The 17504-nt window shown below is 40.3% G+C and overlaps 1 protein-coding gene across 1 annotated transcript in view; it reads left to right on the top strand.

The window, feature by feature from the left end:
* zmp:0000001174 (retinoic acid-induced protein 2) overlaps nucleotides 1–16841 on the top strand; it is a 20046-nt gene extending 3205 nt beyond the window's left edge. The window contains exon 2 of the mRNA XM_017711508.2: nucleotides 11777–16841. Within this exon, the coding sequence (XP_017566997.1) occupies nucleotides 11837–13543 (1707 nt within the window). The 5' untranslated portion in view covers nucleotides 11777–11836 and the 3' untranslated portion in view covers nucleotides 13544–16841. The remainder of the gene's footprint in view (nucleotides 1–11776) is intronic.
* Nucleotides 16842–17504: the final 663 nt, after the last annotated feature.

Genomic DNA, 17504 nt, shown 5'->3' with positions numbered 1-17504 from the left:
GGTCTTAAGTCCCCATCTGGAGCTTTGTGGCACTCAAGCTCACTGTCTCCTGCAATTGGGTGTTTATTTATTCATTCACTTGGTTTTATTATATAAGAAAGAAAAACGTCAGGGCACATTGTTTGATGACTGCTAAAACTGGGCACTGTGGTTCAGATAGGATGAAGGGTTTTGCTTGTGTACAGTACCAACCAGGCTTTGATGACACAGGAACTTGAAGGCCTCGCCCATACTGACATTTTCATGCATGTGATTTACTGGGGGTGAGTTCAGGAGAAGGAACTTTGTGTGTGTTTTACAAAGGAGCAGAGATGGTGTGACATAGATGGGGAGCAAAAGAGATGCTAAGAAGGTCCAAGCAGACACCAATTAGTAGTTCTGCTAACTGGTAGCCCACTATATTTGATTAATTGTTCATGTGGCTAAAATGGGCCGGACACAGGCGTCGTTGCTCAAGGACTCATCGTCAACAGAATCTGAACCAAAACAAGCACTTAACCAGAAATGGCGCTGAGGTGTTTTAGCTTCATGGGCCCTGGACGCCGTTAAGCACTGTGGCTTCTGTTGTGTTGTTTTGACGTTGTTCAGCGCAGCCCATTTCAGAAAGGGGGAGTGAAATGTGGAAGCTATTACAGTAGAGGGGGGTTTGGAACGTGCATTGGTCTTCTCAGCTGGCGTACGTTTAGTGTGCCATAGGCGCCAGTGTTGTGCCAAGGTTATCCATCATAAAGCCGCCTGGGCACTGGACTCAGAGGTGAACTCCCACAGCACTGTCAGTCACTTCTGTTTTTCAGCTCTTCATAACCGAACCGTATACACCCATCCCGAAGCTCGCACTCTTATTTTCTTTTGTTTGTTTTGGCCTTTTGAACCATGGCCCTTAAGCAGAATTCTTTTCAGTCAGGCTTTGTTGTTGTTTTTCAGATTCTGCACCTAGAATTGATGCTTCTTGTTGCAGTTATCACAGAGCATCGGAGAATGTGGATTAGTCCGGCTAAAAACTGGGCAGTGGAAAATACTGTGCTGTGCTATGAAGTGATATGTCACTTGGCAAGATAAGCTCTTGGATTGTAGGATGATAATAGTGAGATTGGTATGGAAGGCATAAAGTTATTTCATAGGTCTCCCTTTAATTTTCAGTTTGTCAGTTTTTGATGTCTTCAGATTTTAAATCAAATCCCTCACGATGACTGTTTATATCTTAACCATTTAAAAATACAGAAAATATAAAAAATTGGACGAATTCCCCCTAAGGGCTATTTCAAGGGAAAAAACTGGTCTCTCACAGGCTCTCTACTATTGTAGGGAATGTTTTTCAAATTATTTCATTATATGTTTTAACATTATATATATATATATATTATATCTATCTGTATGTCTATATATATATCTATATCTGTCTGAATTTTTCTGTTGTTTTCAGTTTTTGGCATAATTTGAAAATGCATGTTGTCATTTACATTGTGTGTAAATTTTATGAAGAATGGTCCAAAAGAAACGACCCACAATGACTTTTTCCTGTAAAGTTATAATTTTATATATGAGGTTTTCTTCCGACATATATATATATATATATATATATATATATATATATATATATATATATATATATATATATATATATATAAACTGTGCTGTGAAAAAAGAAATCTGCAGGGATATTTTTTCACATCTCCAAAGTTGTAGAAGTTGGTTGTATTTTCTGCTTAAGTACTGTTTATCTGATATAGACAGATTTGCTGGTCTACAAGCTCTTGCATGGTTGTTAGGAGTCCCGCTTTCTCTGTTTCCTTTAATCATTTTTGAGCAGTTTTTTCAATTTGACTTCATTATTGGTCATTTTGGATGGAAACTAAATAAACGAAGGCTGATCTGGAACGTTTGCACATATAGACTGACACTAGAATGCTAAGCTCACTGAAGCATGCGCTGCATATCACATTTTTACACTGTGTTGATCATTTAAGATCAGATATACATGTATATATTTATTTGATCATTCTTAATTGTTTAAAGTCACAGTGTTTCCTTCCACTGTATTAATCCCCCTCTCCCGCTGCACTTTGACCCTGTTGTCATAACAGCAGAGTAGAGTTTCAGTGCTGGAGGAGCGTTTAGTGGTAATGATAACGGATGTGTACGGATAGCCTGTCTGCTGTTGCTCTGTCGTATCTGAGATCACATTACCTCATATTTAATTAAAGCCTCCCTCCTCTGGAGCTTATTTATAGCGTGTGGCCCTGCCACCGCAGGCCTCATCAGGGACGGGTGGTGATCAGAGTGTTTAGCTGCTGATCTGAGAGCAGCTGTGTGTTTTGCTGTTTGATGGTTGAGGGAAGAGAAAGGATTAGGGTGAAGGATTCTGGTTGTAGATCATCCTCTGACTAGGAGCTGGAGCTGATGTGACTGATAATGACATGCTGTGGAGCAGTGCTGAGGTCATACTGAGTCCATTTTTAGGTCAGCGAGGTCGGAGGTCATTGCTGGTTAGTATTCTGCTCAGGGAGGGCGAGAGGTAGTTTCATGATGATGCATTTTTCATGGAGACCCTGAAACACTGCCACTTGTGTTTGTCACCATACTGTTGCTGTAATCATTAACTCTGTATATGTATATGTGTGTGTGCTTGTGAGGCCCATTCAGCCTTCAGAGCATAACTCATGTGTTGGTGGTAGCCTTGCCAGACATAAATCAGCCCATCCTTCACCTTCTGCCTCAGTAGAATTCCATCTGTGTGTTGAACACAGGTACTGTTCTTTGCTGCATATGTGTGCATATAGTTGTTTTGGTGCTAATGGGTAAATGTAAGGGTTTGGGTGCCCCTGGTCACGTTTGAACACCCTTGGTTAATGTTATTTGACCGAGGGTGTGCAAGCTTTTGTGTATGACTGTATATGCTTGTTGTATAGCATGCGCATCAATATGTGTGAGTCCATGTACTGTATATCTGTTCCTTTACCAATCTGCCTGAGCATTTCTCTCAGAGCCTCCCTCTTTATCTCAGGGACAGGCCTGGCAGGCTGTGGCATTTGCTTTGCTGAGCTGTGTGCAGATTCACTGCAGAGGCCTTGAACACCAGACAAATAAGCCATTCACTGGCTAGATAAGATCCCTGCGTGTGCAGCGCCAGCCTGGGCTTGGCCCAGCCCTGCTGACGGGGCATGGAGCCTGGAGCCTGGAGGACTCGGTCAAGGCTGTCTGATGTCTGTTATGTAGGATTGAGGAGATGATACATTTAGACACAATCAAGAAGGACAGACACACAGTTCTCATAGGCAAGTGTGTGACTACCATAGCAGTGCCTGTGGGCAGTTCTTTGCATGTCAAACATGACCAAGCTCCTGTCTACTTGAATGAGGAAAGCCTATAAACCCCGTATTAATATTAGAGCTGAACCATTTGAGGAAAATAGCAAATTGTGATTTTGCCAGGTCGATGAGGACACCCTTTTTTCAGGCTTGAGGCTTGAATGCTGAATGCAGAGTGCCAAACTACCAGTTGACAAGCTTTGTGTTATTAGGTAAAAGTTTCCCCAATTTAAAACGTGTTAAGGCAGTTCTGAATGATTAAAATTGAAGTTCTTCCGGTTTGAAAATTGCATCTTTGTTATTTTTTACAGTGACTGTTTTGTTATTAACAAATGAGGCTAACATTTCAAAAACCTATCACTAGTATGACAAAATGGGAAAAAATGGCTGAAATAACACAAAGTTATTCTGGATACTATTCAGGTAAATATGTCCATACCAAGCAGACCAACACCACTTTCCTTAATGGCTGATTCTGTTGTTACTCATCAGATAATTGGTACATTTGGGATCACTCCCAGTTACAGAAATAGTGCACTATATAGTTATTTTATGAGTGTGTGTGTGTGTGTGTGTGTGTGTGTGTGTGTGTAATGTGTTCAGATGAAATTCTCCAGATAAATCCTTCTTTCGTTCTATAAATATTCTCCAGCCAGTTCACTATATTGCAGTATATATAGTGCAATTCAATTGTTTGTTTTGTTTTTTGAGAATTTGCCTTTACCAACAAGAATGACTGTTGCTGATAGTTCAGTGTGCTGCATCCTGCCTCTTGGTCAGTAATATTTGGAAGGGAAAAGAAAGGTCAGTTAGCTTTGGCTAATGGTAGTCTGATGACGTTCCTGGTGTGTCTGGCCTATATCTAACTGCACTGCTGGAGGCGTTTCTAGAATAGTTCCATGTTGAAGGGAACAAACTCCGGGTGAACAGCAGAAGACCTTTTTTTTGATGCCAAAATTAGAAACGTGTTTACATCTTCTGCCCTTCATTTTGTTTTAGAAACCTCTCCTGGAACAGATATAAATTGTCCCTCTGCCGAGGGTCATCCCGAAGCAAGAATACAGGAGATCATTCACAGGAAATCACTCACACAGCTACTGAACCAATTACGTCCTTAAGACTTCATGGCTTCTTGGCTCATATGACTCATATTGACCATGCTGCTATTATATTTAATGGCATGCTTCTTATCTTTGGACTAGTAGGATGTGCTTAAACTTAACCGAACTAGGGCTGTCAGGACTGCTGGGTTAAGTTAACTTTAGAAAAGAATAATTTATTAAAATGTGTTTTATATATATATATATATATATATATATATATATATATATATATATATATATATATATATATATATATATATATATATATATATATCAGCAGTGATTAATTGGTCTTGTGCATGATGATAATGTGTATTTTAAATTCTGTTACTGGATTTGCTTACAATAAAAACCAGTCAAATGGGCACATCTATTTATATACATATAACATTTTTTTAGCCCTTTAAAAGCCAGAGACGTACATACTAAGCCTTATTATTCAGTAACTACAGGGACTTCAATGCAAACTGGCTAATCTATTCTTAGGTTATAGAAGTGTGTAATAGAACTTTGGGCCTGCTGGTGGGTCCTGGCTTTTTAAGGGGGGGTAATAAATGATTGTTCAAGTCTTCTTACTTTTCAAAGAAGCTTTGAAAGTGTTTGCATGTATTAGTATCCTTTAGATACGATGTATTTTATCATTGGACCTCCTTGATTAATTGTCCAAACACTCCGAAGCTGACTCGATTACTAATCTAACTGACCGAAGCAGACCAACAAGTCGGTATAAAACGGTATGGTGGGTATAAAACATCGCCGTGTAATTGTAAGTATTCAGTATAATGTGTTTTGAGTGGCCTTCGATTATTCGGCTTGTTCTGATTCTTATTGTACATTCTAGAATCTGAACTTCTGGAATGTTGATGTTAATAGTCCTCTTTCATGTGATGTCTGAATCAGGTGAGCGAACCGCTGGTTTCGGTTTGGAGAACAAACAGTAGACCAGGTTGAATGAAGTTTACAGAGAATATAGTAAATGTATTGAATGTTTGGCCTATTTTAATTGTAGAAGCAGTTCAAAGCTCAATTTCTTTCATTGTGTGTTATGAGGAAGAAAAATACTAGCAAACCGTTACAAGAAACTATTGAATTTCTGGAGCTGTTTAGTACTTTTATACTAATCTGTAGTATTTTCTGTGCCTATAGTAGTAGTAATAGTGCTGCCTTAGAGTAATCCCTAAATAACTCTGTAATACCCTGAAATAAACCATAGAAAGTTATAATAAGAGTACTGTAAGAATCCTGTAGAAATTCCTTTAGTTACTACTTTAGTTGTTTAGTTTAGTTAATCCCTTTATTACTACAGTTATTTTTCTTAAGGAAAGGGAAGCAAATTCTCTGTCAGAAATATACATGCATGCATTTTGTATTAGTTGCAGAGTAGTAACTGAATAATAAACCTGGTTTTGCATAGCTGTCGGATTAGATAACGGCATGTTATTTGTTTACACTGCCTTGATTGTCTCGCTTGTCCTCCAAAAGGAAACAGGCAGTGTGTAACCATAGTAACAGACATTTTGATAACTATAGGGGTCTATTGAACGCATGGAGAGAGCTTCGACTGATGATAATGAAGGTTCAGAGAGGGTATCGTCTTAATCATGTCCATCGGTCCTCCCTTTGGGGTGAGCATTACAGTTAAGTGCCTCTCTCACATGATTGCAATGCAGTGAGAAGGGGGGGCAGCGATGCATGAAGAACACCACCTCAGCAGAGAGCAGAAAGGGCAGTTATGCTGATGTCCAGTCAGCTGACAGAGATAAAAAGCCTGGTCCAGAGCCTGGACCTGCTGAGCCTGGGCCAGTCATGTTGTAACCAGTGTGTAATTATTAACTCTTTGAGGTGCGCTCACACGATGTCTCTCCGAAACACGCTCCCTGAGTACACATAAGCCATCACTCACATTGACTGGATGCCTCTGTTGGCTCTATAAATAAATGCACTCTGTCTGAGAGAGAAAGGCTGCACTGGAAGAGTCTATAAACACAAGACAACACTATAAATACAATTTGCACATTGTGTGTAGTGTAGTGGGCCTTTCAACATGAATATACATACATATATACTTTATTTATTTATTTACAGTAATATTTCTATATGTGATATAAAAATAACACTGGGCTGCCATAATAAAATGACATTAATGCACATAAAATCACTTAGTTAGCATTAATATTACTGATATTTATCCCGATGTTAGTGTTTTCCAAGCATATAATTGCTTACTGCCCAAATAAATTGCTTTTCTTTTTCTAAAAGACTTTTTTTCAAGTGCGTAAGACTTTTGTTCGTAGGCAGTACTGTGCAGACATCCACCCTTCATTTACTTAAATTTACCGTTAAAAACAGCCATTAAGAACAAGTTATTCATTTTTCACCTTCAGGGAAAAAGCAGAACACATATTTAGTAGGAAATGACACAGAAGCCTCAACAAGTAAATATTTTTTTTTTCAGTAATTGTTTTTTTTTTGACTTTCTTGCCTTTATTATAGCTTCTATTCTTTTCTGTGTACTTGCTTTCAGTTTTTAAAGGCCTATTTGCAGGGATGCTTTTCCACAGCTCTAAAGTTCAGTCTTAGAAGTTAGTGGCAGTTTCTGTTTCTCATGATCCAAGTTAATCCCAAAAGCATGTATCTCAATAATGTGTCAGTAGACCTGCAGTACTGCTGTTTTATCCATGTCACGCTGCCCTGTTTAGCAGTCTCTGCTCTCTTCATTAGTCAGTGCAGCGTTGTCATGAGCTGCTGGCACATTTCGCCAAATATAGAACCTATAAACTGGCCAAGAGGTCAGTCATTCATACAGATTTGCTAAGAGGTGTTGCGTATTATCAGTTTTGCATGCAATGCGTGTTAATGCTAGGCTGTGTTTGTAGGGTACAGCAGTGCTGGAGGGATGGATTAGAGGCTGATCATTGAGCTGTAGCTCCAGCTCTGCTCCCTCCTCTCCATCACTGAAGCAATGGGGGGCACAAAATGGCTGCCTGAGCAGCACATCACCAAAGATGGATTTATTAGCCTGCCGTTGGCATGACAACGGTGCCTGTAGATGGGACAGAAAATTGTTAGTAAATTGTTACATCTGTTCCATTTTCTCCTTCCAGCTCGGAGCTGCCATGTGTGGTCTGGGTGTTCGTTTAACACTGTCTGACCAAGCAGCACTTACAGCACCAGAGACAGGACATGATTTTTTTGTTTTTATGTGTACAGTGTGAATCTAGATAATACGGAAGATTACTGACATTAAACGTAAATAATTTAGCCTTAAATACTGCATTGTCACATTGTTTCTATGACATTTTCTGAAGAGAAAAAAACCCACTTTATGACTGTTTGGTACGTCACACTGATCATTAATGGTTAGTAGTTTGTTGAGTTTGACTGAAGGTTAAGTGGTTGAATTGGAAGCAATAGTCCAAATATACCAATCGTGATATGCTGTGCATGAATCCCACTGAAGGAATCCATTTTTGAAGGAATCCATTATAATTTTGCTAGAAAGATCCCAGCTGGAATACAGTATCATCTGAGATATATCATTCAGAAGGCTGGCGACCCACCTTGTTGCCTTTCCAACTCTGGATTATAATTTATTAACTTATTTTCTTGCTTTCTTGGATTTATTTTCCAAGTTTTGGCAGCACGGCCTCCAGATTTTACACCCATAAAGTGAGATTCACGAGCTGGGTATAGCATTCGAAGCATGTGTTTGTTTTACGAAGCCTTAAACAAACGCGTCAGTTCAGGCCGCGCTGCTGATGACGTCATGTTGCGATTTTGGCCCGGACAGCCTAGGGACCGAGACTGATGGTAAATTAAAGACAGGCTGCTGAGGAGACAGCCGGCAGAATGAAAAAGGCCCATGCGAGGTATGTGGGGAGAGTTTTAAAACTCTGTATTGTTTGCGAGAACACATGGACCTCTTGAGTTTCGGAGTTTGCACCGTTAGGAATTTGTAAAATGTCTCGTAATGATTTTGATTTATTGCTTTGGAATTGTTAATGACATCTGAACGTACATAAACATTTTGTTGACCGAGCTGTGAAAACCCAGAGGGCCAGTTTTGCCAGATACAGTTTAAGCCTTGTCCTAGAGTAAGAAGTATTTTCAATGAGGAATCACTGCTGACAGAGAAGTGTAGTCTTAGATGAGGCCAGAAAACAGGTCTTGAATGTTTTGGTTAACCTGTGGAGAGCTGTAAGTTTCAGGGTATGTTTTACATTAAGGAAATTCTTAAATGCCTTGAAATAATTGATCTATTCACTGCAAATGTTATGGTAATTTTCACGTCCAACCTGCGCACTGTTGTGTAGATATATGACCATGTACTCTTTGTCATGATTAATATAGGAGCTTCATATTTTCCTTCGCTTTTTCCACTGTGTGTTCCATAAGCTGGAAAATGTGCAGGCTTAACATCATTCCAGTCTTCATGAGCTCCAAGACTGCACTTCAGTAAAGGACGTGGCTGTGCTGTAATGAAATGTTTCCCCGTTAAGCAGCTACTGTCCTGAGCTTGACCTTTTCAACTGGGGGCTTAAGAGGTGGGGGTGTGGGGGGAGGCTGCAGGAACAGGCTGTGGGAGAGAGCGAGTGAAGGAGATGATACATGACTGGAGAATTCAATCAGTGCAAGGAAGAGGATGTTGTTAAAAGCCAAACAAGAAAAGAAAGTAAGAATAGAGGATGAGAAAAGGGAAAACAATAGGAAGCATGAAGGAGAATTTAGCTCGTTGTAAAGCCATCAGCGTTGGTGCTAATTGGTAAGAAGCAAGTATACTGAGCTTGTGTGTGCTCTTACCAGTGTGTTCACTCTGTCTTTCATGGTATTAGATCAGCCTTCTAACAGGCAGGTGGCTCTGAAACTCACCATGGGACCGATCCTAATCCAGCGGGCAGATTTGCTTTATTTTAGAACAGAGAAGATACACTAACACTCTACTTGTGAGAACCTGTAAGTACTAGATTACATTAAAGAATCCACATCTATCCACACTCATTCAACAACTGTACTGAATGAATGTGGAGAAATGTGGATTTTCTTCTGTTAGTTGATGTATTGTCACTAGGGGTAGGCAATGTGACGATATTCATTGTTTATTGTGATAACACCATCATCATCATCATCATCGTTAACCGCTTAGTCCAGATAGGGTCGCGGTGTGATAACACCATATTACATCACAATATGCTTTTCCAAGCATATGATGGATATCGTTAATACCTAATCAAGACTGGTCAACTGCGTGTTTTGGTACATAGAGAGCATTTAGTGCAGTGCAATATAAATAAAAATCTTTGTATTCATAGTTTTTGATTGTTTTTTAAAATGCTTAACATATTGGCTTTATTTGTTTTTGTTTTATTTTACATTGAGCAAATCATGGCGCATTACATGTGCTGATGGATGTTTACTTCTTTTCATCAAGCTGAAAATGTTTTGAAGCATCATGCTTCGTCATGTCACTCGCTCTTAGTTGTCACTCATTGTTGTGAAAAAATTATTCATTCAGCACCATTGAAGCTAAGCACTAAATGCTATGAGTGGTAAAAGCGCCCCCTTGTGGAGAATATTCAGCCTGCTAAACATGTCAGGTCTATGAAGTGCTTCACATCTAAAAAAACTTGTGGGTAACATGATCATTTGACGTTTATAAAATATATATCAAGCAGTTTTATATTGAATTAAATATTCACACAGTGTAAACTGCAACCAATGTTTTCAAATAAAAGAAAAAAAGAAGGTTTTGGTATGACAACTGTGATGTGCTGCTAGTAAACATCACTGCAAACATCAGTGTTAATAGAAGGGAAATGTTTGAGTGGGTGATAACCTATGAGTCTTGTAGCCAAACTTGTATTCTTTAGCATTACACTAGTGTTTACTCTGCTTAATTTGATATTGTTAAATAAAATATACAGATGATTATGTAGAAGTTACAACATCGTTTACAGGTTTTTTATGCACTAGAAATTTGACACACCGCAGAGAGATAGTGTTTGTGTGCCTTGCTCGCGGTGTCTTTAACCTCTCGTTCTTTATTTCACTCTCCCTCCCTTCTCCTCTCTCACTTTCTCTCTGCTTTTCTAACCCCTCCCTTTTGCCATGTCTTTCTCTCTTTGGCTCTCACTCTCTGTATCTGCCTCTCTCATTCACTCTTTCCCTCTCTCGCTCTTTCTTTACGCCTGCCAAAGGGAGGTTTAGTTTAGAGCGCTGCCAGCATTTTGTGTAATAAACTCCACACTGAGGCTGGCTCATAAACAAATAAACCGAGGCTCTCTTCAAGTTAATTTCATCAAATTCCTCCCTCTCTCCTCCCTCTCAGGCAATTGAAGCCATTCCTCTCAGCAAGGCATTCCTCATCTGTTTAGACTCTCCCTTGGTGCTTTTGCCTCTCTGTGTGTGCAGTATTTGTGTCTATGATTCAACTCCCTGCAATGACATTATCACACTTCCACAGCTCTCTGCAGCAAAGACAGAGACCGTTCAGGTTCTGGCAGAGTAATGCATCAAGGGTGCCTAGTTAGCCTAAAGCTCTGGAGATTTATTTATTTAATAATTTGCTTATTGTCTTGTTACTTATTATAGGAATGTTCACTGTTATCAGGTTTATTCCACAGTTTATGTTAAACAACTATTTTGTCAAAAAGGAACAAGTTTTTAAAATTTGTTGCAGATTTTTACAGGGCCAGCCAATGCTAAACATTTTATGATGAATGGAATGAACCAATAAAAATGGTCTAAAATGACTTGTAATGCAAGCTAGCCACATTTTCCCTTCTGATACCAGTACCAATGCCTGTTCCTTAAGTATCTGCCAGTAAAAGCAGTGTTCATTGTCACAAATAAAGCATACCAAGCTTGAATGAATGGCAATTACATGGTGGATGATATATTTAAACATTTTTTATGCTTAGGAAAGCCTATTTTAAGGTAGTGTACATAATTAGTATTATAATACATATAAGCGCTATGATTAATAACAAGAACCATATTTAATGGTAAGTAAATGTAAAATATTTCTATTGTGCAAAATTGTTATAAACACAACTGAACAATATACTGATATATTCCTTCTATATATCTCTGTAATGTTCATGCCGTCAATAACATGGGCTAACATTATCAACCGCTTTATGGCTTCATGTTATTGTGTTCTCTATTGCCAGTGCTAATACTGCATTTAAGTGCCAGAATACTCATAAAGTGTGGATATCAATGAAACCATAATAATCTTTTGTTAATGTACATTGAAGTTACCACTTCAAATGCAACCTTTTTTTGTTTTTGTTATGACTGTAACTGTATGCTAGAAGCTGTTAAATACTAGCAACTAAGGTGTTGTTCTCCATGTTGAATTTACAGGACTGGCCTTCAGAATCTTCACTGAAACAAGAAAAACAGTTATGAAGTCCTGAAGAGGCGATGGAGGACCCATACAAGGACTCGGTCGATATGGCAAACCCTCAGGAGGTCTGCAATAGCACAGTAAGCGGAAGTGATGCTGTTGGTAAGCTTGAGAGTGAGACCACCCCCATAATCCCAAATGAGACATGGAACGTCACTCCTCCCACCATCACAAAGAGGTCTCTTTCGCCTTTGTTGACAATTCAGGCAACTCCTGCTGTGGCCCCAAATACAGAATCTTCTGGAGGGGTTGCTCTAAAAGTGGCAACCACAGTTCTTCAGCCCATCTGCTTGGGGGAGAGTCCAGTTGTGCTGCCTATCCTAGCAGGTACAGCAGCCCCTCAAGTGGGACAGACTGGGACCACCCCATACTTGATGACTAGCCAGGGTCCTCTGTCCCTTCCCCTAGTTTTAGAACAGCAGGTGTTGCAGCACCTGAACCCTCAGCTGCTTCAGCAGGCTGCCGCTTGCCCAGCCCTTTCGCTGCAGAATAACATATTGTGCCAGAACCCATCACTTGCTCTTGGACCTCCACCTGCTCTTGACCAGAAAGGAACTGGTCCAGTATTGGACACCAGTCTCCTGACCCTTATCCAGAATCCAAACTTTGCTGCCATCTTGCAGGACCTTTTTCCAGGCCAGGGTAACACCTCGCCCACTTGTCATCCAGCATCGTCCCCACAGGCAGACCCCTTCTCATCTACTTTCCTAACTGCTCCCCCACTTGCACATCCCTATAGCTCTCCACTTGCCCCACTGGTGCCACCAGCTACACTGCTTGTCCCCTATCCAGTTGTCATCCCCCTTCCGGTGCCTCTTCCAGTTCCAATTCCCATCCCGGTACCTGTCTCAACTTGCAAGGACACCAAGGTAGAGATGGAGCCCCCTAAACCAACGTGTTCTGCAAGTAAGAGCACTCAGACATCCACTCAAGACTTTCCTTCCGCGGTGATGCCTAGCAAGGACACAGCAGTCCCTCTGCCACCTCTTGGTTCTCTTTCATCCCCAGTGGTGACAGACGGTGAAGTACTGGATTTGTCCCTCAAGGCCCCCCAACCTCAGCAACTGCGCAGTGTCAGTTCATTAGAGATCCAGCAGTTTCAGCAAGACAGTGCCCTCGATCTGTCTGTACCCAGCGAGAGAAAGACATGCATCCAGTCGTGTAGTGTCTATGGATCACCACCACCTGAGCGAGAGAGAACCTCTATCACTGGAGAGGATGTCAGTAATGGGACTTTGGCTCTCGGTGTCCTGCGGCCAGTAGATTGCACTTCCAAACTGGACTCCAAGCTCCTGAGTGGTTTAGCATCTTTGGAGTTCAGCCGACAGCACAAGTGGGTGGTGGACAATGGTAGCAGTGGTTCAGTTGCCAGTTCGGTCCACGATGCTGCTCTTGGTAGCAGTGGCAACATTGAGATCGTCAGCACTTCGCAGACAGCCAAGGTCATTGTGTCAGTGAAGGACGCCATGCCTGCCATTTTCTGTGGCAAACTCAAAGGTCTGTCAGGCGTCTCCACAAAGAACTTCTCTATCAAATGTGACGCAAGCCAAGGGGGCTACGCTGCCCTGCCCAGGACCCAAGGGGAGCAGCGGGGAGACCCCAATGACCCACTTAAAAAGATCCCTAAAAATAGAGCCATCAAATTGAAGAAAGTCAGCTCCCAAGAGATACACATTCTGCCCATAAAGAAGCAGCGGCTAGCTGCCTTTCTGCCCAGGAAATAACACAGACTCTGGTGTGGATAGTGTGAAAGAGAGGAGTGCCTGAGCGTTGGAGACAGAAGGAAAGAAATACAGTGCATGCAAAAAGCTTGAACCAGAGGAAGACAGAGAGAGAGAGAAGGAAAAAAGAGAAGGGAGCGAGCTAGGGTTTGTTGATGCTAAAGGCATTCCTGGCAGAAACAAGACCTAGACGCTCTCCGAACTGTCCAAACGATTTAGGGCAACACTGGCCGCCTCTGGTCTGCTAGTTGGCATTTGATCCATTCATTATAAAGCAATCAGAGAGATTCTTTAAGTGACTGAGTCAACAGGATATATAATGCTTAGAAAACGAGGAGCTGAAAATGACAGACTGCAACACTACTGTACGAATCAATCACATTTCCACATTTCATTTCCCTCGAAACCGCTTCTCTGTCTCGGATATGCATTTTGATTTTGGTCACACATCTTCATGAATTATTCATAAGTCTTCTCTAATCTAAATGGCCATTAATATGCATAGGCCCAGTTCTGAGACTTTGCCAGCTGCCAGAAAGAGATCAGTCCTGGATTCCTCATAGAAACACAATGCATAGAATTGGCAAATAGGCATCTCTGTCTGTTCGGTACATGCCAAATGCTCCTTGTCCATCATCGGTTTGCTGTTGTTTTTTTGCACAGACTGTTGCTGTGGGTTTTGTTATGAAATTAACTTCATGAGAGCAGATCTCCTCATTCGTTTTGGGGTAGTGTGTGACCTCTGTGCCTCCCCCCCTTAGCAGGTAATAGCTGTATTAATCAGCGGATCAGCGAAGCGGAGCATCCGCTTTGATGGGGGGTAGGGTTAGTGGTTAGCGCAGCAGGCTAATAATGACTTGGCAAAGCGCAGGCCTCCGTTTCATTAACTTTGATGATCGGCGGAAATGGTTGTCAGTGGCAACAAAGCACAGTTTTCATCCTCCTTCTTTCTTGGGGGGAGGGGAAAGAGAGGAAAATACTTCTCCGCTGCCCACCCAATCTGAATTAAAACAAAATAATCACCAGGGGGCTGTTCAGTAGAACAGGAAAGCCGATTAAACGGTTTATTAATGTTCTTTGTTTGGACCTCAGTTGTCTCTTTTTCTGAACAGCTTAAATTCAGACGTTCAGACAGTATTAAAAACAGTCAACAAATGCTGATATGCATGTCAGGCTCACATCTAGGTTATTGCTCGGTTCTAATTTTGTGGGATACTTACTGTTTGTATTGACAGCCAATTAAGTAAGTTGTAATACACTGTATTTCAGCTTGCCCCCCTGCCCCTCACACTGTGGGCCAAGCATTCTCGGCCCTTTATTTGGCCCTCCTGGCTCTGTATTTGGAACAGCTTTAGGCTTCTTTCCCACAGATTAGTGGTTGAGAGAGGAAAATTTTATCTCAGATTTTTTTTCTCTCAGATTCCATTCGGTTTTGCCCCTCAGCAGCTGATGAATAATAAAATTTTAACTGCATATAAATAGCAATGTATGTTATTACCGTGCGTCTGTTTGTGTGATCCTGTAATTAGTGAAGTCCAAATCTCAAGCCACCGTTTTATTTTCTTCTGTATGTGTTTACAAGCTGTCACATGTTGTGCTACTTCGTGTTTTTAACGATTAACTATTTCTCCGCTTGGAAAATGTGTGTATGTGTGTGTGCTTGTGTTAACGAAGCAACGTATGTTTGTCTAAACCTGACTTTGCTACACATTTCTAAAAATTCATTGTACTGAGTTGCCTTCAGTGCTCTACATTCCTTTCTTCCCTTAAAGGAGTACTCCACTGTTTTCAATCTAACTGTTATCTACCGTATCTGGAGCATAGTCAGTTACCAGGTTTACAATAGAAGCCAACGGACAGTTGCTTTAGTTGCTTCTGATATAACTGTTTTTTTTTGTGTGTGTTGAAAACACATTGAAACAATTGTCCATGGTAATTGATCATTTTGAAACAGATGCAGAGATTAGCTCAAAAAACTCTGCTGTTTGGTTGTACAACGGAGGCTAATTCTATATCAGAAATACTTTGAGAGGATCCACGAGGATCAATTCCCACCCCCCATGTTCGTTTCTGTGATGATATATTCACTATTTCAAATGGAAAGGTGAATGAGCCTACCTAGCCACTTTTGTATGGCCTTAGTGATACATGATCATTTCTTTTCAAAATCCCGTTGGTGTGCAGATCACAAAAGAAAATAAACATTTAAAGACGCAAAATAAAGGAAAATTTGCCCATAACAAAATAAAGTAATTCAAGAAAGATGCTCGTAAAACAGGGTCACTGAAGTGTTTTCAGTTACTGTGCTGTCTCGGTGGGGTGGGCATACACAACACATTTAAACTAGGCCACAGAGATGCCCCCAGAGCAGAAACACTACCAAGACATGACGTCAGTCAACGCTGAAGTCCACTAAGCCACTTTTCTCGTCATGTAAAGCTGGGAGCTCAGTATCAGTATCATGTGCTTGAATGCCATCTATTGCCTCTATCAGTACACCAGGTCGAAGATTATAAACCTACACTGTACACTGTCTGTACTGTTATTTGGAATAAAGACACCACAAGAGAGTCATCAAGCAAGGAAGTAATAATTGTTTGGTTCCTCATGCCAGATGTGACCCATATGGATCTTCAGCTTTCAGTGGTTCTCTATGGATTTGCCTTAAGAAGAGACAACAAACTGGCTTATATGTAGAAATTCCTGTACATTTCCTGTTACGTCTTCTCAGATTATATTTAATAGGTTTTCTTGGGACAATAAGGATAAACTTTATATCACTGTCAACACAACGTGCTAAATCAGTTTGATGATCAGTGTAATCCTCTCCGATATTCCACTGTGTTTATTGCACACGTTATCAATACTTAGCTGTAGAGCCTTAATGTATTAACTGGCATGTTTATCATATGTTCTTATTCCTGTTGTTTTCTGGGAAAAACATGCAACCGCTGCATGAGTGCCGAATAGTTTTAGAGAGGGAAAAAAAAAAAAAGACACAAGACTGTTGATACGGTATTGATGTGAACCAGTTTCTGTCGATCCTACTTGCAAGATTGTATATGAGGATTTTGTAGGTATTAATATTTAAGTACTCTGTGGGAATTTTTCTACCATAAATGACTTTTGTAAATGAAGTAAATGTGGAAAATGACTGATGAGAAACAAAAGAGCTGGCCATGTTTTTAAATTATTTATTTATTCTTATTTGTATCATTTAAAATGTGGAAAAAAATGTGTATGTGAAGGGTGCATTACCTTTTAAAAATGCAATGATTAAAAATGTCTATTAACATCTGAACGAGTGTTTTGAACTTCCTTGTTTTCCATGTTCTACACATTGGATAATTCTGAAAGAGCATAGCAAGTATTAACTATGGCACAAGTATTTACAAAAAAAAGTAAAAGAAAACAAAAAAAGAAAACACAAAAACAGAGCCTATAAAGTGAAAACTGCCACGTTTAAGCAGAAATGCTACGTTACAAAAGTCTAGTTCAAACAAAGTCTACTAAACCTGAGAAATCTCAAAAGTAAAGCAAGGCAATTTCAATTTAGTCATTCAGAATGGACATATTTTTATAAGCGCAGTATAAAGTATTGGAAGGCAGTACAAGATAGACTTCTGACAACACCCCCCCCCCATCCCACCCCAACACCACCCCACCCCAAAGCGAACCTTCACATTTTCTACTTTCATATACAATAGGTTTAGTTTAAAATATTTCTTTTCTACAAAAAAATGTACATTCCTGTTGCTGCGTTTTATGGTGAAACCCATAATACACTGATGAACTCTGTCCCATCTATGAAGACTCTTACGTGACAGAGCCTAAGCTGGAGGAGTCTGAGCACATCTCGACACCACATCTCCATCTCCTTGACGCTCTATGACACCTCTATATATATATATATATATATATATATATATATATGAACCCATCCCTTTGAAATGTGGCATGACGA

Source organism: Pygocentrus nattereri, chromosome 9 (genome assembly GCF_015220715.1).
Source record: "Pygocentrus nattereri isolate fPygNat1 chromosome 9, fPygNat1.pri, whole genome shotgun sequence".
Taxonomy (NCBI): domain Eukaryota; kingdom Metazoa; phylum Chordata; class Actinopteri; order Characiformes; family Serrasalmidae; genus Pygocentrus; species Pygocentrus nattereri.
Note: the sequence above shows the minus strand (reverse complement) of the source record. Positions and strands in the feature narration are given on the sequence as shown.